Source organism: Leguminivora glycinivorella, chromosome 24 (genome assembly GCF_023078275.1).
Source record: "Leguminivora glycinivorella isolate SPB_JAAS2020 chromosome 24, LegGlyc_1.1, whole genome shotgun sequence".
Lineage (NCBI taxonomy): Eukaryota > Metazoa > Arthropoda > Insecta > Lepidoptera > Tortricidae > Leguminivora > Leguminivora glycinivorella.
In genome coordinates this window covers 9,488,648-9,512,909 of record NC_062994.1, presented here as the reverse complement: position 1 = coordinate 9,512,909, position 24,262 = coordinate 9,488,648, and the positions used below count along the sequence as shown (strand labels likewise).

Below are 24,262 nucleotides of genomic sequence, written 5' to 3'. Positions count from 1 at the left end.
TAATGTTAAAATATTAAATAAATAAATAAATATTGGGGGACACCTTACACAAATCAACCTAGCCCCAAACTAAGCAAAGCTTGTACTATGGGTGCTAGGCGACGATATATATACGTATATAAAGAAATACATACATACATAGAAAACATCCATGACTCAGGAACAAATAACTGTGTTCATCACACAAATAAATGCCCTTACCGGGATTCGAACCCGGGACCGCGGCTTAGCAGGCAGGGTCACTACCAACTACGCCAGACCGGTCGTCAAACACACAAAAGATGTCTTAATATTATATGTACATTAATATATTTAGCCTAGATACCCTAGGGCGTCCAAAAGGTCGTCCTCCTGCTTGGCGACCTAGGTATGCTCTTTTCACATTTCGATCCTCGTTGGTTGGGCCATCTCGAGAGGATGGATGGATCGAAATGTGAAAAAAGAAAAAAATAATAGCTACACCATGGACATTTTTAACTGTTACGATGAAAGTGCCACCCTATTTTCTACTATTTTTTGCCGCACTGCATGCGTAGCCGAATGCACAAGCGCTCACGACACCAAACGCTCGTAGATATCTATCTCTGTCGCTCTTGCATATTAGCGCGACAGAGCCGGACTACCCTTCGCGTCGTTTCGTTTTCGTGTCGCGTCGTAGAAATGCCATTCGGCTACGGACCCTGTAAAGACTTTCCTTATTTTTATACATTATATTTTTTAATACATTTTAAGTGATCGTTTATTAAGAGGATACGGTAGCGAAAATGCTAAGATGGAAAGCCCCCCTTTCAACTTGGGAATTTTAGTTAAATATACAAGTAATTTATTGAAATACGGTTGTACTCACGTTATTATATCGCTATTGCTGCGACATGTTTCGGGCCAATTCGGAGGCCCCTCTTCAGGCGTATAGGAGTTCACGCGACGGCTAGACTCCGCAAACTGAACGCGCCGCTCGCCGCTCCGCCCGCTGCGCGCGCATATGATATTATTTGAATATGTCTCACGGAAGTTTAACGTGTATAAATATACAAGTGTTATTAACTACATTTATCGAAAAAAAATTGTCCATTAAGAACAACTTAGTCAAAAGATATTTCAAAAAAATCTTTAAAATCGAGGTTCCGCTCTCGACTCTTTCCTCCTTCAAAACTTAATCAATCGGAACGAAATTTAAGAATCTGAATATTAACAATGAAATAATCTATGTCGGACCGTTTAGCTTTTTTGGTTAAGTGTTACGAATCTTGAATATCATACCTTTTTTGCGCCACAATGAAAAAGGCCGCTTTTGGAAATTTTTGATTGGCTCTAGAGTCTTTAAAAAGCAGAATATCAAAAAAATCAAAACGGTCCGATAAAAATAATAACAATCTGTGTTGAAAAAATTATTGCTCTATCTTCAAAAACCAGGGAGGAAATCGTCGAGAGCGTTTGTATGGAGAATTGACCCCTACCGTATCGTCTTAACTAGACTACCTACTCATTTATCCTAACAATGAACCAAGGTATTTTCCAAGTAATCCGCTGACTATACATAATTGCCTGACGTAAGCGTGGCCTACATACTTACAGTCAAGTTATTCAATACTAGCTTTTACCCGCGGCTTCGCTCGCGTTAGAAAGAGACAAAAAGTAGCCTATGTCACTCTCCATCCCTTCAACTATCTCCACTTAAAAAATCACGTCAATTCGTAGCTCCGTTTCGCCGTCAAAGACTGACAAACTAACAGACACACACACTTTCCCATTTATAATATTAAATAATTATGTACGTACAAGCTTTTGCTCGGGGCTTCGCTTCGCTCGCGTTAAATGGTAAAATTGCGAAATACCCCATATAAACTTCCACCCCCCATTCTAGGGATGTGGGGGGTAGAAAGAGACAAAAAGTAGCCTATGTCACTCTCCATCCCTTCAACTATCTCCACTTAAGAAACCATGTCCATACGTCGCTCGATTTTGCCGTGAAAGCACAGAATATATAAAAAAAATACAAGATACAGAATATATAAAAGTACAAGTACAGAAGGCTCACTCTCAATAACCTGTCAACGGACTGCATGCGACATTGAGTTCTATTGCGCAGCGTGAAGGTTGTCAAACTTTTTGGGCCGCGAACTCGCGGCCGTCGAAATGTACGGAAGAAACTCGGAGTGAGCCGCCCCTGGTGAAAGACGGACAAACAAACAGACACACACACTTTCCCATTTATAATATTAATACCTTAACGTATAAGCAATAAAGTCGTGTATACATACTTTTGGCACTTTGTCTTCATCTATATTTTATACCTTAATTGTCTGTTTTATACTTGAAATTACTTTATAATTGATCCATTTTTAGTCCGTTTTATCGGATATCGGATGTCGGAAGGATTTCACGGAAAAAATCCAAGATGGCGCCTGTAATGTATGGGATATCGGTCCGACATCGGATATCGGACAGGATAATGTGAAAGGGTTCCGTAACGAAACGAAAAACGAAACGCTTATAATGTCACTTTGTTGTCCGTCCATCCGTCCGTCCATCTGTCTGTCTGTCAAGATCATTTTTCTCAGGAAGGCGTGAAAGTATCAAACTGGAATTTATACCAAATACTCAGGTCTACTGACCCTTAAAGCTGTGAAATAATAAAAGATACAGCCGTTTATACCTCATTTTTCAACACTCGCAGGGAAATCAAAATCTACAGGGCACTTCCCGTCAACTCAGAATCTTGATAGTTGCTACGAACCAACGTCTTATAGCATAGATTAAGAAAAAATTGCGAAAACTGTATTTTTTATCACATCTTAAAAAAACATAATTTTAAACTTTGTACGGAATCCTCGGTGCGCGAGTCCAACTCGCACTTGGCCGGTTGTTTTCGTCGTAATATAGGTTAAAGTTGAGCAGAGTTAAGTATTTAAGTAAATGTTACGAGATTTTTAATGTATTTAAAAAAAAATGGAGGTATTAGGTACCTACAATTTTTTTTATACATTCGTTTACGTTTTAACAAGAAGCGCTGGTAGCCTAGCGGTAAGTACGTGCGACTTTCGTTTCGAAGGTCGCGGGTTCATACCCCGGCTCACACCAATGAGTTTTTCGGAATTCATTTGCGAAAAGTCATTTGATATTTGCCAGTCGCTTTTCGGTGTAGGAAAACATCGTGAGGAAACCGGACTTCCAATAAGGATTAGTTTACCCTTCGGGCTGGAAGGTCAGATGGCAGTCGCTTTCGTAAAAACTAGTGCCTACGCCAAATCTTGGGATTAGTTGTCAAAGCGGACCCCAGGCTCCCATGAGCCGTGGCAAATGCCGGGATAACGCAAGGAGGATGATGATGATGTTAACGTTTTAACAACAAAACGATAATAAAAACAATTTAAAAAAAATACACAAAATATTTGAAATACCTAATCGAAGAGAATTCGTGATAATCAACAATTTCTACAATCTACAGTAAGTTTAACTTATCATCATCAAAATTGTAACTAATTACAAAATGTAATCATAATCAACAATTACTCATAACGCTTACCAACTATTTAACTGTAATTTTTATTATGTAAAATATTTCGACATTTTAGCCATATATTTTACTAGTAACATATATAGATAAAACAATTAACATACAAAACCTAAATATATGTGTCAGTTATGACTTTTTTGATATTAAATAGTTATTTAATAATATTTAATTTAAATTACAATTATCATAACTTACATTCTTGTGAACTTTTGTAACCGAATATTGCTTCAAACTGCAATATGGGCAACCTATAAATAATAGTGTCGTATTATTAATAACCAATTAATAACGCATTTTGTGGAGTTAGTTTTTGTATTTTTCTTGGAGAAAATAATTAAAATGGCGTGTAAATATATTGTGTCTGTATTTCTTCTGATGCTGTGTTCACAGGTACTAAAAGTTGCTTAGAAATGTTTTTATAAATTTTTGCTACGTACTTACTGATATTTTAAGAATCACAGATTTTCCTATAATACTCAAATTATACAATATTTGTAGGTACTAAGTTTAGTGTACTTACGTTAATTATACATACGTTAAATATAAATACATAATTATGCCGAGGTATTCCCGATGAACTACTGTATGGGGTTCTTCAAAAAACACAAGTTTCTAGTGGGTCGGCAACGCGCATGTGACACCCCATTGAGTTGCAAGCGTCCATAGGTTACGGTGACCGCTTTCCATCAGGCGGACCGTATACCTGTTTGCCACCGACGTGGTATAAAAAAAATACACATAACATGAATATAAACGATTTGTGATAAATACAGAAATTGCTCTTACCGGGATTTGATCACGCATTCTTTTGTTTTACATAAAATATTATATATTAAAATTTGAACTATTAGGAATAATTTTATATGTCAAAGTCACCCAAAGCATATTTTTATTACTTTTTTTTTCAGCACGTCTACTCCCAAGCCTTATTTCCCAACCCCTGCGGTAAATCACAGGTGACATCAGTATCCAAGACCAGCATCCAAAGCCCTTGCCCACCAGTGATGACACCGTGTCCACCAGTGGTGACACCGTGCCCACCAGTGGTGTCACCGTGCCAGCCGGTGTGCCAATGCCAGCCAGTTTGCCAAGCTAGTTACGCCCCTGTTTGTGATGTGGATTATGTAGCTTCGTATGGTATACCGACCACCACTATTATTCAGGTAAAGTAAACGCTAAGCTGCAGTCCTTGGGTTCGAATCCCGGTAAGGGCATTTATTTGTGTGATGAGCACAGGTATGTTCCTGAGAATCTCGAGTCATGGATGTTTTCCATGTATTTGTATATGTATATCAATGTTTGAGAATGTTCTCAAAGCGGACCCCAGGCACCCATGAGCCGTGGAAACATGCCGGGATAACGCAAGGAGGATGATGATATTGATGATCAATGTTTGAGTACTCACAACTTGAGTTTACCATGGGACCCAGTCATTGTGCATAAGAATGTCCTATAATATTTTAATCTTATACCTTAAACGAGCAATTCTTGTATATATATATATATATATATATACCGACGATCTCGGAAACCGCTCTAACGATTTCGCTGAAATTTGTTATGTGGGGGTTTTCGGGGGTGAAAAATCGATCTAGCGTAGACTTAGATCCTGGAAAACGCGAATTTTCGAGTTTTCATGAGTTTTTTTTCGCGTTAGTAAACGCAAAATATGTTCGTTAATTTCGCTGACCGCGCATCGGCTGGACATAGCTCAGTCGTAAGAGGTAGGTCTAATGTTCGCAGGCACATCGCGGGTGTCAGGGCTTCAAATCCCGGCCAGAAATATAGTTTTTTTTTTGTTTTTTTCGTATTTATAAGAGTTTTTTTTTGTATCTAAAGACGTGATATAATAAAATAGAACCGAGCGAAGCTCAGTCGCCCAGATATTTTCTTTATTATTCCAGGCGATTTCCCTCTTACCTACTATAAGAATAATATAAGCTAGCTAGCGAATATATCAGTGTCAAAGAAAAGAACTAAGAAGAAAGTAAAACTTTAGCAATTTTATACAGGATAAATAGAACGTTACAATTGACAGGAAGACGGACAACTTTTGTAACTTTCATAGGCTGAAGTATGTAGAAATTTATAAACTCTAATTTTGGTATCAAACAGTGACATTATAAGTTTTGTAAAGATAGCTTGTTTTTTTCTTCGGTAAAAAAGCATTCTATTTGCATTTTTTAAAATAAATAATACAGTTTACAACGTTGGGTTGAAGTTGAAATTACTTAGAGTAAGTCAAAAGCTGGCTGTCACGATGTGAAGACTCGAGTTTGTTATATTATTACGCCCCGAGTTACAATGTTTTTCAACACATTTGCAATATGAAAAAAAATAAGTTAAATATATAAAAATAAAAAATACTCTCGCTATATCGTAATCCTGCAAAAGGATTCATATAGGAGATGCAAGCACAAATTGCTCGCCCTTAGAGTTGGTCAAAGGCGCCTAGCCTTCAGAGATAACATACACTAGAGAAATTTCGACGGGCACCTCGGCGGTCGGGGTGGTGTAGCGGTCGAACACGTCAGCCGCGATATCTGGAGACCCGAGTTCGATTCCCGGCTTCGCCACAAGTGGGCTTGATCGCTTTTTCTTTAGTGTATAGTATCTATTTCAGTTTATAATTAGAATTTTGATTTTATTTCAATTCGAATCGACGCTCTAAACGTTAATTGCTAAGGGTCACGTGAACCACCGCAAATGGTGGTTAACTGGTTACGTCACGGTTACGTCACGGTCAATTCATTTACTTTATATTCTCTTTGACTTATTAAATAGAAATTATGTTTAAACATAACTACTGTCCATATTTTACTTCTAATTATATGCACTTTATAATTGTGTATTTTATGTTAAGTATAGGAAACTAGCCTATTGTCTATGTAATGTAATGTTATTTCTTTCACAGGACGACTCCGTAGCCAATAACCTAGCCAATGCTCTCCAACTCCTCATAGTTAGCAACCTTCTTGGCAACACTCTTCCTAACAACGATCTTCTACTAGGCGCCCCGTTGCTAGGGCAACCAGGTTTGCTGGGGCAACCAGCGTTGCTAGGGCAACCAGCTTTGCCATTCTCCCTGGGTTGTTAGGATGTGGATGCGGATTAGGATGTGGATGCGGTGGATGTTTACTTTAAGATTTTTTGTACTTCATTTAGTAATACATTTTGTTTTTTATAAAATTTTGTATTTTTTATTTTGTACCTTTATTTCAAGTATTGCACAAACGACAAAAAATATTTAAGAATAGACTGTCAATAGAAAGGACCAAACAAGTTTTTGAATAGGTAGTTTAATCTCGATTTTAATAATGTACTAAACTTTCACATAAGAACAACACAGGTCATGTGAATTTATTACATATTTTATATTTCTCTAAAATCTCTTTTTTTTTTTCATTATTATACGCGTTTTTTCGGGCAACCAGTTATACCAGGGCTACATTGGGTTGTGTTTAGTGTGTTGTAATTGTGTATTGCGTTATGGAAATTTTATAAATTCTGTTTTAATTTCAAATCGCTACAAAAAATTTAAATATTTATAAATATGTTTCAAAAATGTGAGCTTTGTATGTATGTATTTATGAACTCTTTATAGTACAAAACAAAAAATATAATTATGACACAGAATAGGCAGTGCAAAGGTCCCCTAGAATATCCCCTAGTCTTTCTTCCAGCTAACCTTTGTTTTGTTTGTGTCGTGATATAATAGCGCGTTCACTGATACAATTTGTACCTGCATTATCATAATAATTTTCAGAACAATGTTATCATAAAATTACTCAATAAGTATGAACTCATCGAATCCGTTGAGAAGCACGTGTTTAATGAACAAAGAATTTCGTGCTATATTTTATTTTACAATTCTATTATTTACATATGCCTATAGATAAAGTTAACTTTTTATACCATTAGGGATTTTATTGAATTTGGCACTTAAGCTGTTATTGGCATTGAATTCATACAAAATTAACAACTTTGACGTAAGCGACAGTCGTGATATTGTCTTATGTTCTGTGTTATAATTCATATAATTATATCACATATTTTCCATTATGTACAACCTATAAATATACGTAATGTGCTATTGACACACTTTATGTGCTGTCGTTGTCATTTACTTGGTGTATTTTATTTTTTAAAGGAAATAATTAAAATGACGTATCGTTTCTTTCTTATTTTTTGTCTTCAAGTGCTTTGTCAGGTAATTATTTTTTAACCTTTTTAATTAATTTTATGTCATTCAACCACAAATAAGCATTAATATCAGTATTTTTATAGCGTTGTATACTTATAACTTAAACTTAAACTACTGTATGTTTTTTTTTAATTTCATTCAACAAATTAAAATGTTAGTCCATGGCGCCCAGCTAGGGCACACAACATACTTCCTTAAAACTTTTTCGGGTAATATGAAATCATACCTATTTTTGAAATTACACAAAAATTGAATTTAATTTAATTACAATTCTTTAAGTTCCATAAAATCATAAAAAATAATATATATTTCATAAGTTCAATCTAGCAATTTTACTATGTCCAAAGTCTACACCTAATTAATATTAAATTTAATACGATTAAGTTACTAAATTTTCGTCATCAAAAATGTTTTATAGACTACTTACTAGCATTTACTAATTAAATCATTCACTAGCTAGTTTTTAAATACATGTAGTATTGCACCACGGTCATTGTTTCATTGATTACTCAATTACAAGATGTGAAATAACATAAAAATATAATAAATAATTTATTCAGTGACATGACATTACATGAGCTCAAAAAAAATAAATTGCGACAAATTTACATGAAAATACTTACATGTTATTTATAGAATGCACACTCCCAAGCCATCACCCCTGCCCTAGAACCTACTGAAGTTACTATTACGGAGGCCATAATCGAGACGCCCCTGGAAGACCAGCCATTGGACAACCAGCCATTGGACAACCAGCCATTGGACAACCAGCCACTGGACAACCAGCCATTGGAACCCGCCCCTGCTACCGACAACCAACAATATGGCCCATGCGGTCTCCCCATCCATCTATGCAAATGCAACCAGCAACCAGCAGTTCCTGTAACTGAAGGCACTACGGTTGCCCAAACTGACGCTGCTCCATCAGTTTGCCCGCAATGTGGACTATCAGCCGACCTCTGTAAGTGTGACCAGGAAGTAGCCCAGCCGAAATTATGCCCGAACTGCGGACGCCCTGTAGAATTATGCATCTGTGGTTCCCCATCAGTGGTTGCCGAAACTGAAGAGAATAAACCTCAATCTCTGTGCCCTGTTTGCGGTCGCCCGAAAGAATATTGCCTCTGTGGTGTCCTGTTAGTGGTTGCTCCTAAAAACGCTGTCGGCAACCAGCCGAATAATGGTTTATGCCAGAGATGTGGTCGTCCGCTAGCTTTATGTCTATGCGGAAAACCAGCTGTAGCAATCTCTCCGGTTGTTGAGACCTCTCCTGTTTTTGAAGGTACCTCTTTTATTCCCCAAGGAACCTCCGCTAAGCTTCAGATTACCTCTCCTGTTGAAATCACCTCTGCTGATGGTAAAACTCGTATGATCGTTTGTCCTAAATGTGGTCGGTCTGTGGAATTGTGTATGGGCCCTAAAGAATCAAGTGTCCCTCAAATGTGCCCTCATTGTGGACATCCAATTGAGATGTGCATGTGTGGAGCTCATCATCATCACCACTAATTTTTTTTTAAATTTCGCTAGACTTATATTGACCGGGATAAACATCGTGATTTTTTTTGTTTTTTTTTGTCAAGCTCCTGATATTTCGACGCAGTTACATGCATATCACAGGTAACTGAAGACAAGTGTAGATGATGGCATAAGTCTAGTGAAACTAACCGTGAATAATTGAAAACTTTTATTTTAATATATTTTTTTGTCTTTCCTGAACAAATATTTTTTTACGAGACTATAAGATAAATGCAACATTTCCGACATGTCTGAAAAAGATCTCAATTTTCAATAACTACTTATGTCCAATCTTAATTTCAGTTATTCGATGGTTTAAAAAAGACATTCTTCTGTCAATGTCAAAAGTGAGATTCTTGGTTTAAAAATGTCACTTTTAACACGGACGTATTCGTATATTTATTTATTTATCGTTTTATTTATTAACTTAATTCATTCTATTCTAAAACTTTTATGTGTAAAATATTTAAAAAAAAAAAAAGACTGGAGAGTTTCTTCCGGCGCTTCTTCTCTCCAGATTTAATATTTGAAGCGCTACTAGTAGACTTGAAATTGTAAAACCTTGCAATAAAGATTTTGCCAAAATGACTGTGATTTATTTTCTTCTTTATTTATTTCACTTCTTAAGTTAGGCATTTTATAATATGTTTATAAAAGTAAAATACATAATCGCTTACAAAAGAATACAAAACGGTTTATTTTATTATTATTAAAAAATACCTTTGTAATTTGTCAACCATTAATACATTTCGTTACAAAAATACATTATATTATTACTAAAATATATTATATGTATAGGTAATGTATATTTGAAGATACTGAATACCAAAAACGAATATACTCGTAATAGCAATGTATATCTCTAAGATGACTTACCCCTATTAGTCCAGATATGTCCTCGTCACTCTGTTATCCGCATTTTTTTAATATACTACGTCGGTGGCAAACAAGCATAAGATCCGCCTAATAGAAAGCGGTCACCGTAACCTATGAACGCCTGCACCTCAAGCACCTCAAGGAGTGTCACATTCGCGTTGCCAACCCATTAGAAGCCATTAGGATTTAATATTCTTGCTTTACTTTATTTACTACTTTAAATGGATTTAAGAAAGTTTCAATTAACATTTAAATGAATTTTATTATTATAAATATATAAATTTATTTACCAATACGTCTTGCTTGTCATGACATAGGTCAGAGTTTTGTCTAGATGGCCAGTTATTTTTTTTAGATAATTATACGAAAAAGGTTTGGGCCGTTAAAGATTACTGCACACTGCGCAATACAAACCGAAACAAGAAATTACTGAATTTAGTCCGAAATAAACAACAATAAACTTCAAGTTTAACAGAATACTTGAATGTTTATTCGTCATTTTATAACTGTCAGATTCAGTTTCTACGTGGTAAATAATAACTTAAAGATAGGTTTGATGAATTTCACAGTAGATGGCACTGTATCAAGTCAAGCGCGGATATTTCTAAATCGCGCTAACGAAATTTTTATTGCATTCTTAAGAGTTGGAATTGTTCTTAATTTGTCTCTTACATATAAGCAAAGACATATGTAACTCCGCATAGACGGAAAAAGTAAAAAAAAAACGTACAGTCAACCAATTGGAACGCTATTAGGCCACTCTACAACCATGTCAAAATGACAAGCGGTAAGAAATTTCTTACAATCTGGTTAATAACGACACTATATGATACAGTTCTACAGTGGCATAGGGTTCCAGTTGGTTGACTGTACCTCAAAGCCCTAGAGAAAAAGGTACGGTGGCCTAGATGGCGTTACACCTTTGGGGAACGCTCGGCTAGATGGCGCTAATATTAATATTTGACATTTTAACACATATCAAGCTGACAACATGGGCCAAATTAGCAAAACTGAGGTTCAATAGTTTTAAGCTTGTGTCGAAAGATGGCAGTCTATGCACTGTGATGACACATTTTACTTTGACAGTAACTTTCTATAATATAAATGAAAAAATAAGTAAACATAAATGAAACTGTCTACATAACTAGTAAAAATTGTTTATTATTTTATTAAAAAACCTTGTAGTTTCTAAACTTGACCTAGCAGAAGTAAGAGAGACCCGTAGCGTAAGGACTGACGGCGGGTACGGTCAGAAGGTCAGGTGTGTTGGGAAGCGTGTTGGACAGCAAGTTGGACACCAGGAGGAGCTGAAGGGTGTTAGCTAAGTTGTTGGCTACGGTGTTGTCCTGAAAATAGAAAGAGAAGTTATAGAGCAGATTGCAGCAGCAGTACTGGGGAAGTACCTCCGCCTTACAGAAGACCGCAGCCAAATAGCACTAGACCCTACTCATAGTGTTGTGTTCCTGCCTGAGCTCAACGAGGGTACGGTGAGCTGGTGACGGAAGGACCCACGGAACTAATTTGTTCCGTCTATTGTCCTTTGAGTCGTCGGCAACCCGAACCCTCCTTTGAACTTGTACACTCCTTTTTGCTGTGTATTTAACACAGCAAAAGGGAATGTACAAGTTTCTAATGGGTTGGCAACGCGCATGTGACACTCCTTGACTTGCAGGCGTCCATAGTTTACGGTGACTGCTTTCCATCAGGCGGACCGTATGCTTGTTTGCCACTGACTTAGTATTAAAAAAACAGAGCTCTTATTTATTCTAAATGACAGTTCTGAAATCAGTGTGATCCTCAATTACATTAAGAAGATCTTCAATTACATTTTTGTGCGAAAGGCAAACGAGTAGACGGAGCCTAATGGTAAGTAATTATTTCGGCGGATACCTGCAACACAGGAGAGGTTACAAGTGCGTTGCCAGCCTATAACCTAGGAGCCCGCTTTTAAGATTTAGAGATTTCAAGATTCACATTGTAAGTATTGTAACCGTGTAAGGGAAGGTAATGTATCAGACTCTGGGTGTTTCACTTACTATAGTCCTTATATAGGTATATCTCACTCACTTTCTTGACAATAACAGGATGAAGACAAACAACAAGGACTTTACCACTTAGGACTTTCATAACGCGGTGTTGAGGCACCAGTTTTGCTGTCACTCTGTATAGTATGATTCTTCTTCTTCTCCCTAATGCTGCGGCTATTGTCTACTTTAGCTTTCAGCTCCGAACCTCAGGGTAAATGATTAAATCATATCATAACCATATACATACCTGAATGATGTTAGTAGCCAGTCCGTTGCAAGGGCCAATAACTCCTCCGAATCCAGGGATCACGTTGCCAGCAACAACATTGGAGCCCACCAGACCAGGACCCACTAATCCAGGACCCACTAATCCAGGACCCACTAAACCTGGACCCACCAAACCAGGTTGGCAAAGGCCACCGGCTACTAGACCTGAGGAAATTTAAGAAGAAGTTTTAGATGCTGTGACAAATTTTATTCGTAAACAGTCCTATAATGAAACGATTAATGCTTTTCGACTGACATAATGAGAGTAAAGCTGTGATTGTCACTTTGGTACCATAGTAAATCATGAAGAAATAAAATGGTGTCGAGAGAAAGAGTGAGAGAATACAAAGATGTTGGTCTTAGTTTCCACATTCTTTCATCTACTTTCATCTCCATATTAGTGAAAAGGTCTACTACATTCTAAAATCTTTGAGTGGCAGAGATCGGAGCCATTCGGTCAGGCAACTGAAAGCCGTCCTCAACCTCATGCCGTTTAATAGGGTGCATTGGGTAATTTTGAAATTCGTCTAATTTCGAAAGTCACATAAAAAACACCATTATGTCTATCATATGATAGACATAAGATTCCTCTTTCGAAATTACCCGAGCATTTCTGGACATACTTCGAAATTACCACAAAGAACCCTAAAAACATTTTTTTAAGAAAAAACGTCTGTGTGGGCCATTTTTTTCGAAGTTGTCCACCCCACTTTTTTGTAACATAGGTATTTTTTACGCGATTCATACTCAGAATCGCGAGGTCTTTCGATCCTGATAGGAGAAAAAAAAGTCCCATTTCCGTACATTTTTCAGACCTTCCATTCCGTTACCGCCATACAAAATGTATGAAAAAATGGTAACGGAATGAGAAAAAACCTTGGGACACTTTTTTTCTCCTATTAGGATTGAAAGAGCTCGCGATTCTGAGTGGAAGCCACATAAAAAATTACAAATCCAAAAAAAAGTGGGGTGGTCAACTGTGAAAAAAAATGTCCCGTGTCTGCGTTTACGTAGTATTCAAGGTCTTGTTAAAAATAATATCGATTAAAATCTAAAAAAATGTTTTTAATTATACAATCTACCTCACCATAAACCAGTAAACTTTTTAGGAGACATTTTCTCCCGTGTATGTATTTATAAAGTATGATTGAATTTATAAATACCTGGCTGGTTCAGAAGGACCTGGTTTTGAATGACGTCCACGTTACTGCCGCAACCGCAGCCAGGGAGGAGGTTCTTTATGACCTGCGCCTTGGAAGCCTGGAACAGAATATTGTAGAAACTTAGCTAGAGTTGGACCAAGGTAAGTTAGCAGCGAATTGGATAGCTTTGCCTATGCTAGGGTTTGGTTTATAACTTTTGGACAGGGCAGTCAAAATTGCAGCCAAGGCGAGATTCTGTTGAATTTTTTTTATGAAATGGGCAGTAAACGAGCAGACGAGCCGCCTGATGGGAAGCAGTCATCGCCGCCCATGGACATAAGCAACATCAGGGGATTCTTGTACCAAATAGGATTTTCCCGACCCCTATGGTGGCCCCTGAAAAATATTTTTTATAGATTTTCCCTTTTTTTTTTAATCTTCAAAGAGCTGGTGACCTAGCGGTAAGAGTATGCAACTTTCGATCCGGAGGTCGCGGGTTCGAACCCGGCTCATACCAATGAGTTTTTCTGAACTTATGTGCGAAATGTCATTTGATATTAATTTGCCAGTCGCTATAACACATCGTGAGGAAACCTGACTAATTCCGATAAGGCTTAGAAGGTCAGATGGCAGTCGCTTTCGTAAAACTAGTGCCTGCCTCAAATCTTGGGATTAGTTGTCAATGCGGACCCCAGGCTCGCATAAGACATGTCAGAAGCCGGGATAGCGCAAGGAGGATGATGAACAAGCTATCTTCAAAGCTTATATTAGTAAAAAGATAAAATCTCAACAGATGAAAAACTAAAACAGAGATTCCTCTTAAAAATACGAAAAAGCATTTGTAATATTTTCTCGAATGTGAAGAAAATCCTGATGATTAATTTTCTACCTTGTTACTACTTATTTAACGACTGTTTTACATTATTTTTTAAATAAATTAAAGACGTTTTAGACCTGTGATATCGTTTCTGTGAAACGGAAATATAGAATTAAAGCAAATATGATAAAACAAAGGAAAATATACTGAAATAATTTTACATCAAAAGCTACAGAACGTTTTTACAGGGCAACGTTTTTAATAATTATAAATGGACTTTTGCTGTATTTTCTATTGTGTTTCTAAGCAAACCAAATATTATGGTACGTTTATATTATAACGTCAAATTTACAAAATTAGGTAGGTAACAGTAAACGTTGTGAATCAATTTAACTAGCGACATATTTTTTTTATTAAATTATATTTCTTCTCGTGTTCTTGTGTTTTAATGCAAAATTATAAATTAATTGCATGTTAGTTTTAAGAAATTTTGCAATATTTTTTATAATGTTTTATTCATACGGAATAAATAATGCGTCTTTAATTGATAGAACCTTTTCAATATGTTTTTTCTTTCTTTACTTAACTTACATTTTAATATTTTTTTTTTCAAACAATCTACGGAATGTTAGGTTTTTGCAGTATTTTAGACGATTATAGTATTTAAGTAGATTTTCCCCCGTAGATTGTCCCGTGTGGTGACGGGTCAAGAATTTCACCACCCCCTTTCTTCCCGTGGGTGTCGTAGAAGTCGACTGTGGGATATGGGTTAAATTGTGGCGTAGGCGAGAGGCTGGCAACCTGTCACTGCAATGTCACAATTTGGATTTCTTTCAAACCCTTTTTGCCAAGAGTGGCACTGAAACTTAATAGTTCATGTGCTCTGCCTACCCCTTTATGGGATACAGGCGTGATTATATGTATGTATGTATTTAAGTAGATTTTGCACTAACTTTTTCGACGATGCAAAGTAAAATTGCTCTGCTCCATTTTTGAAATAATCGACACATTTTTCTTGACCTTGAAATTAATTCCTACATCTACATTTATTTGGATTATTTATATATTTGTCTATGTAATACTTACATCAAAAATGGCGAACACAACACACGCAAAAACTACTTTGGAAGCCATTTTTTATTTGTTTTTTTTTTTTTTTTTACTACAAAGTAGTTTCAAACTATGTAAATAACTATGAATGACATAAATAATGAACAGTAGGCCATATATAGTAAAGTATTCATATCATTTCCTAATATTTCTGAAATTGCAGATAAGATATGTCAAATTATGAAATAGATTATTATCAATAACAAAATATTGTCAAGTTCTTACAAAATTTACGTAGATTTAGGTTCAATTGCATAGAAATTATTTTGCAATAGTTTACCTATTTGTTACATATTTGTGGCATTACCAATTAAATTATATGTCAACTATGTTATTCATTTTATTTCGACACGGAGATATGTATACTACACAAATTGAGAAAATAATTTAAAATTAAATAGAATTAAGTTAGATTTTTTTTAATTTTTAGGGAATATTATAATATAATACTTTATTTTACGTTGTAGGTACTTCTTTCATATTAATTATTAATGTGTAATAATAAGTATAGGTAATTATGAGCAATAATTGGCTTGAATTTTTTTTTTAATGTGAACTTTAAACGAAAATGCCATAAGACTTACGGCCCAATTCGAATATGAATATACGTCAAAAATTAGATCTACATACGATATCATGAAGTAAAGGTCGACCGGGAAATGCCATGTTCTGTAAGGAATATTTTAGGACTGCATCCCTCTATAGGACCTGTATGTTCATTCATAGTAGTTATGTATGGTTACAAAACTTTAAACTTAACGGTGCCCGCTTTCCATCAGGCGGACCGTATGCTTGTTTGCCATTCATTGTATGGTATTCAAAAATGTAAACTTCAATAATGGTTCTAAAACGTAAGTTTAGAAGATATCTTCAAAGGGCAAATTTGAACCAGCAGACGCAATTATCTCGTTTACCCTCGTATCAGTGTGAAGTTTTTTTTAATGACACTTGACAGGGTACCTACTTATAGGAATCATTTACGACGACATTTTATTCATATTGTTGGTAAAGGATAGGTAACACTTACCATCAATTGTATCACAATCAAAAATGAACCTCGATATAATTATTTTATTAATTTTTCAACGCCATCAAAAAAAATACTGCCTTACAACAAAATCAATATCAAAATCTAAGACAAATTAACTTTATAATACTTATGCCTTTTATGACCTTATGAAAGTCAAGTTGATAAATAGTTATACTGACACACATTCTATCTACGTGACATAATTTTTCTACATAGCTTGCAAAATATGATGCAATGTTTTGCAGTGCAAGTTCTTTTACAATTTGCAAGGTAAGTAATTAATTTGTAGAATTTTATTTAGAATCCTATTACTTTATTATATATAAAACACTGATTTAAACTTTCACGATTATTACACATAATTATTAACAGTTCAAGTTGATAATCAAAACTAAGCGCGGGTAGTTCGAAAAACTCGCGCGGCTGTCAGAAGGTGTTGATGTCATTTCAAGCCAGTCTTCTCCGAGACCACGGGGACAACGCCGTCCTTGAAACGTTGGAGGTCAGTTTAATATGTAGTTATACGCGATTAAGTCCCGATTTTACAAATAATTTATTACATATAAACGGAAAAAGTTGTGTTTAGAGTGAAGTAATAGTAAGGTCCGAAATATATATATATTAAAATTTAAATAATAATGTCCGACTTCTTTGCAATAGCCCAGTCTTTTTTCCACCCAAACTTAAACCATAGACCAATACTCTATCCATATTATCTACAATAGCTTCCAAATCTTCCAATGCCTTTTGAAACCGGTTCACGGGTATCTTCATGTACCTGTGAATGGGTTCCAGCAGACGTTCTTCATGACATCAAAGCTCTCCAAACGGCCTCTACGTGTTGGATCTATATCCCCACGCACGCCTTATAAATGACCGGGCTCGAAAGACCCGAGAGTTTCAAACGGAGATACAAATAATAATAAAATTTGTTTATTTCCAAGAAAATACAGTCATGTATACAATTAAACTGACCTCCACACTAGGCAGATGCCTGTCCCGTGGAGGAGATGGTTCAGTCTTAGGTATCAATTAAAATAAAAAAATAAAATTTTAATTGGTCCGAAATACACATTTTTTTTTATAATATCATAACTTCTTACATATAAAAGAAAAACATTTTTATTCAGAAAAACATTTAAATTTAGGTTATTCTTCAGTTTTCTCCTATTTTTGGGGAGTGTAAAATATACACGCACCGACAACCCTGATGTGTACTTAAATGTGAATAAAATGTCACATTATTACCGCAGTTGGGTGGGGTCAAATACACTGCCGTCCTATCACTAGAATCGCTCTAAGCTGCATATTACCAGTTTTCATTTGGATAAATATTCTTAAATAGGAAAGAATTCCCCATCGACTGGTCTTGGAATCATATTTTTATCATTTTTAGTTACCGAGATACAGAGTCGACATACCTCGCTAAGTGCACTATTTTATAACCCTTTCCAATAGTATAAAACCGCAAACCCACATTTGTCTTCTATAACTTATATTAAAGCGCTTAGCGGTTGTTTATCTTCATAGTTTTATCACACGATACATAACTATAACAACGTTACTTGACATAAGCTTCATAAATTCTCATTAAAGCCGTTTAATTCCGTTATTACATTTTATAACATTCACTTTTTTAAATAAAATACTACGCTTAAATACGGCTAAAGTCCTTTAACCGTGTATTTAAAGACTTTCATTGTAATTTCGGTTACAAATACATCACTAAAACCTAGTTACTGCGCTTTACGGTGAATTTATTACTAAAAAATATTCATAATGCGACACTGAAACAGGACAAACCAGCAAAGCTACGCTAAAACCCCGCTAGTTGTAAAAGTATACCCTCCAAAATTATTGCGCCAGTCCGACAGTCGGCCGAGCGGCTCGCACGCAGAAGGTTGTGCGAAGGCTGTAGTGACCGATGAATGAACATTTCCTCCTTAAAATGTTAAGAAACCGAAGACCAGGTAAGTGTTGAATATCTTTTAAGGTTTATTCCAAGCACAACTTGCGTTTTGCTAACGTATTATCACACGTTTGCCGCGACAAGTAAATACCTAACTCGTAAGTTATTCTATTAAAATATTCGATCAAAAGCCCAGTTAAAACTATTGTGTACAAATAAAGCGTAAACAAAAAAGTCAATAAATTACATTGTACCATCCTATTGCTATGTAGGCATTGCCATAGCCACATACATTTTGTAAGCATTTATTTACCTTACAATGTTTTAGTACCTATGTAGGTATGGATTACTTGCGCAACATTATATTACCGTCAAGCTAATTTAATAATGCAGTCAAAAATCAAATTAATTAATGTTATTTCTTTTAGGCTTGTTACGAACTTCAGGATACAAACGATACAGAGATCCGCGAATAAAATGAATACCGAAAAACCGACCACAAATCATCACACCAGCAGTAAGTTTAATAAATGTAGAACAGAAGGGGATTGCTAAACTCGATCTTTACCAAGGAACATTCTATCGTTGTGTATTGTTTCAAGAATTTTTGAGATTGATACCTCAGAATTCTTTGCCTAACTTAGCCACGTCGAACGTTTCTGCTTTAATTTTCAATGCTGACAAAAATACATCGATTTTAAAACTCCCTTTTACTGGTCCAAGCTAAAACCGTTGCTGACGATCATCGAATTTGGGTTTATCCTTCGTTGTAACAAAATCGATCAACGTTTACTTCTTTAATCATTCGTAAAATGCTTCTCATCTTGATATAAGGAAAGAAGATTTTTGACCATTCCCTCGCAGACGCATTGAAACTACAAGTGATGACTCGAAAGAAGAAGAACTCTATACCTAGCATGTAAAAATTGTAAAATGACAACATATGTATCATCCAAAATGAAGCTTTATCTTGATTTATCCGCTCCAATTCATACAAACAACAAAGAAACAGACTTAAATTTAACCTAGTTAATACAATTTTAAGCAATGATGCACCAGATTTTACCAGAAATTGTTAACAAAGATCTCTATATTGATTCTAGTTTAAAGAAAAAAAAAGATGTATGATATATAAGTAGTCTGCTGTACCAATTCATTCAGACCCTTCAAATCCAGAAGTGTTACATACAGAAGAGGAGGACAGACCTACACATAAGTACATATAACCATTTATCGATGTAGAACCACCGTAGATATAGAGCACTACACTCCTAATATCTTATACTATTAAACGAGCAATTCTTGTATATTTATTTATTTATTTATTTATTTATATATATATTTATTTACACTGACGATCTCGGAAACCGCTCTAACGATTTCGCAGAAATTTGTTATGTGGGGGTTTTTGGGGGTGAAAAATCGGTCTAACTTATCCTTAGGTCCCGGAAAACGCGAATTTTCGAGTTTTCATGCGTTTTTCTTCGCGCGCCATCTCGTGTGCAGTAGTTGTACTGTTAAGACAGAATTCTTTCGGTCGATGTAAGTACTATTTATTGCAAACACTAGATGGCGACACAGGTCAAGGTTAAAACGAATAGAAAATACACTATTTGAGTTTTTGTGGCGAAATGCGCGCCATCTCGTGTGGAGTAGTTGTGTTGTTAAGGCTGAGAATTCTTTCGCTCGATGTAGGTACTATTCATTTTTGAACTAGATGGCGACACATGTCAAGGATACGAAACAGAACCGAGCGAAGCTCGGTTGCCCAGATATTAATATTAATTATACAACTGTCGAAAACCAAACGCACAAAAAAAGAAAAATACATTTTAAGAAGAACGGAATCAAGCGGAAAGAGAGAAAATTATTATGTCAAACAATCCTAAATGCATTTTGAATTTTTGAAGTATAAAATAAATATATAGATTGCTATTTTCACTTGCTTGGCGAATAATAAATGAAATCCGTGTTTCTTTTTGTAAGAACTGCCAATGTCAACCGTTTTTAACCTTATATAACTCGGTAATAAAAACATTATTTTAATAGTGTATTATAGTAATAATACGAATAACTTTGGATATCCAAGAGCGACACCTTTCGCCGTGTCGGTATAGCAAATTGATTTGTTGTGATGTAAAAAGCGAATTTTATTGTTTCATATTAATGTTATGTTAGTTTTCACTAATGTTAGAATATTATGTTAAGTTTAAATATGTTAATTTGTAACATAACTTATAACGATTTTTTTATGCATGCAAATAAATGGTTACAATATCATACAGTTGTCTTTTATTCATTTAACAAATTGAATTGCTCTTGAAACTTAGTGCAGGTACTGCAGGTAAACGGGACATTGCTAAAATGATAAACTTCTTTTAAAAAGAATGACAATGCTAAAACCTAGTAATCGTCGCTGGTTTGTCATATAGCGGGCTTTTAGATTAGGAATGCATACAAATTATTTCGATGTTAGTAGTCATTGCATAGCTTAGAAACGGTTACAGCATTTTTTTAGAGCATATACGATAGTATAACATTGTTTAGTGTCTTTGCGGTTATTAAGCTATGTTTTTAGATTATTATGCAATGCTCAGTTACGATTACTATAAACACGTAAATTTACTTTGCCGTTATTAAGCCATGTTTTATGTATTATTCAATTCTAAAAAACGGCTAAAGTATACTTAACCGTGTTTTAACAGTAACATCATACATATTTTAGGAATTATTTGCATAACTTAAACACAAAATGGCGAATTTCTAATAAATTAAACAATATTTAATTAAATTGATTTTAAATAATGTTAGCGTGAATTTAGTTTTAATTTAAGAATAAAAGAAATCTGGACTAAACCGACACATTTCCTAGAGATATGGGTTTTTATGTTTTTTGCCCATATCTCAAAACTATCATTTGTGGGTTAGATGGGTTTTAGTGATAGGACGGCAGTACAGGCTGTAATTTTTATAACCAGCAATATTTTAAGGCGGTAATCATAAAGCTGATTTAAAACCCAAAACCCATTTTTTTTTCAAAATTTTCATAAGTTTAAGACACATATCGCGCAACGGTGCATGAGAGTGAAAAAATGGGGTAAAAGCATTTTTGAGACAGAATGAAAGGGATAATTTAAATACTACCTAACCTAACCTAACCACAAAATTAAAATTTTAAAAAACCCCCGACCGCGACCTAGTGGACCGATTTTCATGAAACATGGCTAAGAACACTCCCGACTAACACAGCTTTCAAATAAAAAAAACTAAATCGAAATCGGTTCATCCGTTCGGGAGCTACGATTACCCCGTCGTTTTTGCGTCGGGGGTTAAAACCAAATAAGTTATTTGATGTTTTATTAATGTTTTACACAGTCAGGCCCCGTAGCCGAATGGCATTTCTCCGACGCCAAACGAAAGCGATACGCCGCTGGCTCTGTCGCGCCAATACGCAAGCGCGATAGAGATAGATATCTACTAGCGCTTCGTTTCGTGAGCGTTTCGTGAGCGATTGTGCCATTCGGCTAGCCACCCAGTTCATCATATCCAGAATTTTTTTTCAGGTTATAAAAATAAAAATTAACAATGTAAATTATATATTTCATATCTTTTGACAGGTAAGATAATTTATAGAATATAAATAAGATATTGTTGCAACAAGTGGGTAAAAAAAACATTGTTTATACTAGGTACTCATTTTATTTACTTACTCGTTTCTTCGGCACCTTGTCAAAGTCGCCTTTTTTAATTATTGTTTTAGTGTACTTTTATTTGTTTTATTTACTGTATAGTACTTTTGTATGTAGTCCTATCGTTAATTCAGTTTTTTATTTATTGATTCTTTAATAACCAAACATAATTATAATAACATATAAAAAAACTAAAACTCATATATTATATAGCCCTCATTCATTCACCTTGGTTATGACTACAAGCAATCTTATAGTTGATATGCTAAATAAATAAAAACAATTTTCTTTTCATAATAATTTACTAAACATAAAATAAATAAACAAACTTAAAACATACTAAACAGATCCTTACTAGTATTATCATTAGTCAAAGAGTTGTACGGCGATTGAAAATCTGCTTTATAATTCTGCGGACCATATTGCGCGAATACATCTTTCCCTGGGGGTCCGGTTGCTATTACTTCGTAGGGGGACATTAGGGAATGGTGGGTCCTAGGCGAAGATGGCATAGGGGAGATTAAAGAAGGTAATGAAGGCTCAACGAAGCCTGAGGAACTTAGGAATTTAGAGTTAGGAGGAGCATATGGTGGTATTGGTGGTGTCTCTTGGGGTTCTTGGTAATAACTCTGTGGGTATGGACTGACAGTTGCAGTAGTTTCTTTGGGAGGATTTTGAGTATACACAGGACTTGCAGGAGTTTGAGATTCTACAGGACTTGTTTTTGATGATTCTTGCTCTGGATGTAATAAATTATTTAGTATTAATAGGTGTAAAGCTATAGCTAAATTGTTCATTACTGTTGGATCTATGAAGTTCGTTGGAGATGAAGGTTTTAAATTTGGAGGTAATGATAGAGAATTTACTGAAGAGACAGGCATTACTGGGGGTGTGTTTGAAAATGGTAGTGGCACAGGTATATTCATTTGTGATGGAGACATTGGCATCATAGGGGAAGGTACGTTAGGTAAATTAAAAGGGATAGGTAAGTTCGAGTAAGGTAGATTTGGTAAGTAGTTGTTGATGAGGGTAGAAATAGGGTTGGTGGAGTATGGCATTGGTACATTGGGTATGTTAGGGACGGTTGGACGGACGGGTCCCATGTTTCCCATTTGGATGTATTTTGTGGCTGGCATTTGACCGGTTACGATCTGCAAATAAATATAAAATTAAGTAAAAGTTGTGAAGGTAAGTAAGATATAAGATCATGATTCATAACCAGAGATCGGATTTTTGTGCGACATCTCATACTAAAAGTCATTAAAATGACGTAAGTTACTAAGAATGTCGCAAATCCGTCCGATCTCGGTTCATGACAAAAGCATTTTTGTAAAGTGGACAAATTTTATCATTGATAGTGTTGCTGCCTTTAAATTTCGAGGTTAGTAGTGAAATCAGGTACTATAATTTTGTTATAATTCATAATTGTATTAAATTATACGCTTTTTAGCCCTTGAGATATATCAGGATTTTTTCAGTGATTGTAGGATTTTTCAATAAATATTTTGTTTTTATTTATCAAAGTCATAAAAAAATTTGATTCCGCTGAGAGCGTAATTTTTTTTCCCATTTATTCTTTTACTGAAAAAGTTTGAAATATTTTGAAGGTTTTAGTTATTTGTCCATTATCATTAAATACATAGAGAGGAGTTAACTATGATAACAATCTTACCTATTAAAATATTTCAAATAATTTACCTTGATAAGAAACCATTGTAGAACAAAATTACCGATATAGCCGAGAGTCATTGTCTAACAAAAATTATAAAATGATTATTTACTACCAAGTTACCAATTCATATAGAATTTGTTATCGACAAATATGAAATTTGATTTGATTTTAATTTATCAATTATATCATTACTTTATTATGTCATTGGGCATAATAGTCTATTTTACGTAATTAATAATCAGTCATAGGAAAATTACGACATAACTATAAAAACATAAGACGATAAATACGTTTTAATAACTATTAAACAAAGTTTTTTTTAGTTATGTTAAACACATTTTTTTGGTTGAAAAGAAAAATGATAAATTTTCATATAATACAGTGTTCTTTTATCCTTAATTATGTAAACATAAATGTGATTATTTTTTATTTGGAATATAGATATAATTTACGATAAAAAAAATTGCAAAAATTAACATATAGTAAATCT

General features: G+C 35.0%; 4 protein-coding genes across 4 annotated transcripts; 2 read left to right on the top strand and 2 right to left on the bottom strand.

Annotated features, from left to right (window-relative positions):
* The first annotated feature begins 3,664 nt into the window (after positions 1 to 3,664).
* LOC125238546 lies at positions 3,665 to 6,706 on the top strand. Its single transcript, XM_048145880.1, has 3 exons — positions 3,665 to 3,907; positions 4,426 to 4,680; positions 6,432 to 6,706. The coding sequence occupies exons 1-3, from the start codon at positions 3,857 to 3,859 to the stop codon at positions 6,612 to 6,614; spliced, it is 489 nt and encodes a 162-aa protein (XP_048001837.1). The 5' UTR covers positions 3,665 to 3,856; the 3' UTR covers positions 6,615 to 6,706.
* Positions 6,707 to 7,595: 889 nt separating this feature from the next.
* On the top strand, positions 7,596 to 9,818 carry LOC125238788. Its single transcript, XM_048146231.1, has 2 exons — positions 7,596 to 7,727; positions 8,358 to 9,818. The coding sequence occupies exons 1-2, from the start codon at positions 7,623 to 7,625 to the stop codon at positions 9,222 to 9,224; spliced, it is 972 nt and encodes a 323-aa protein (XP_048002188.1). The 5' UTR covers positions 7,596 to 7,622; the 3' UTR covers positions 9,225 to 9,818.
* A 1,432-nt stretch (positions 9,819 to 11,250) lies between these two features.
* Positions 11,251 to 15,550, bottom strand: LOC125238847. The gene is made up of 4 exons (XM_048146308.1): positions 15,449 to 15,550; positions 13,567 to 13,663; positions 12,384 to 12,568; positions 11,251 to 11,455 (listed from the first exon to the last, which is right to left on the bottom strand). Exons 1-4 carry the CDS (start codon positions 15,494 to 15,496, stop codon positions 11,309 to 11,311), a joined length of 477 nt encoding a protein of 158 aa, XP_048002265.1. The 5' UTR covers positions 15,497 to 15,550; the 3' UTR covers positions 11,251 to 11,308.
* Positions 15,551 to 22,388: 6,838 nt separating this feature from the next.
* Positions 22,389 to 23,905, bottom strand: LOC125238900 (proline-rich receptor-like protein kinase PERK10). Its single transcript, XM_048146387.1, has 2 exons — positions 23,799 to 23,905; positions 22,389 to 23,251 (listed from the first exon to the last, which is right to left on the bottom strand). The coding sequence occupies exons 1-2, from the start codon at positions 23,847 to 23,849 to the stop codon at positions 22,430 to 22,432; spliced, it is 873 nt and encodes a 290-aa protein (XP_048002344.1). The 5' UTR covers positions 23,850 to 23,905; the 3' UTR covers positions 22,389 to 22,429.
* Positions 23,906 to 24,262: the final 357 nt, after the last annotated feature.

Coding starts and splice junctions, on each gene's coding strand:
- LOC125238546 (XM_048145880.1), top strand. CDS start 3,857: ATGGCGTGTAAATATATTGTGTCTGTATTTCTTCTGATGCTGTGTTCA. Junction 3,908..4,425: donor TTCTGATGCTGTGTTCACAG/GTACTAAAAGTT, acceptor TTTTTTTTTCAG/CACGTCTACTCCCAAGCCTT. Junction 4,681..6,431: donor CGACCACCACTATTATTCAG/GTAAAGTAAACG, acceptor TTTCTTTCACAG/GACGACTCCGTAGCCAATAA.
- LOC125238788 (XM_048146231.1), top strand. CDS start 7,623: ATGTGCTGTCGTTGTCATTTACTTGGTGTATTTTATTTTTTAAAGGAA. Junction 7,728..8,357: donor GTCTTCAAGTGCTTTGTCAG/GTAATTATTTTT, acceptor TGTTATTTATAG/AATGCACACTCCCAAGCCAT.
- LOC125238847 (XM_048146308.1), bottom strand. CDS start 15,496: ATGGCTTCCAAAGTAGTTTTTGCGTGTGTTGTGTTCGCCATTTTTGAT. Junction 13,664..15,448: donor TTGTGTTCGCCATTTTTGAT/GTAAGTATTACA, acceptor ATTCTGTTCCAG/GCTTCCAAGGCGCAGGTCAT. Junction 11,456..12,383: donor TGGCTACTAACATCATTCAG/GTATGTATATGG, acceptor TTCTATTTTCAG/GACAACACCGTAGCCAACAA.
- LOC125238900 (XM_048146387.1), bottom strand. CDS start 23,849: ATGACTCTCGGCTATATCGGTAATTTTGTTCTACAATGGTTTCTTATC. Junction 23,252..23,798: donor TACAATGGTTTCTTATCAAG/GTAAATTATTTG, acceptor ATTTATTTGCAG/ATCGTAACCGGTCAAATGCC.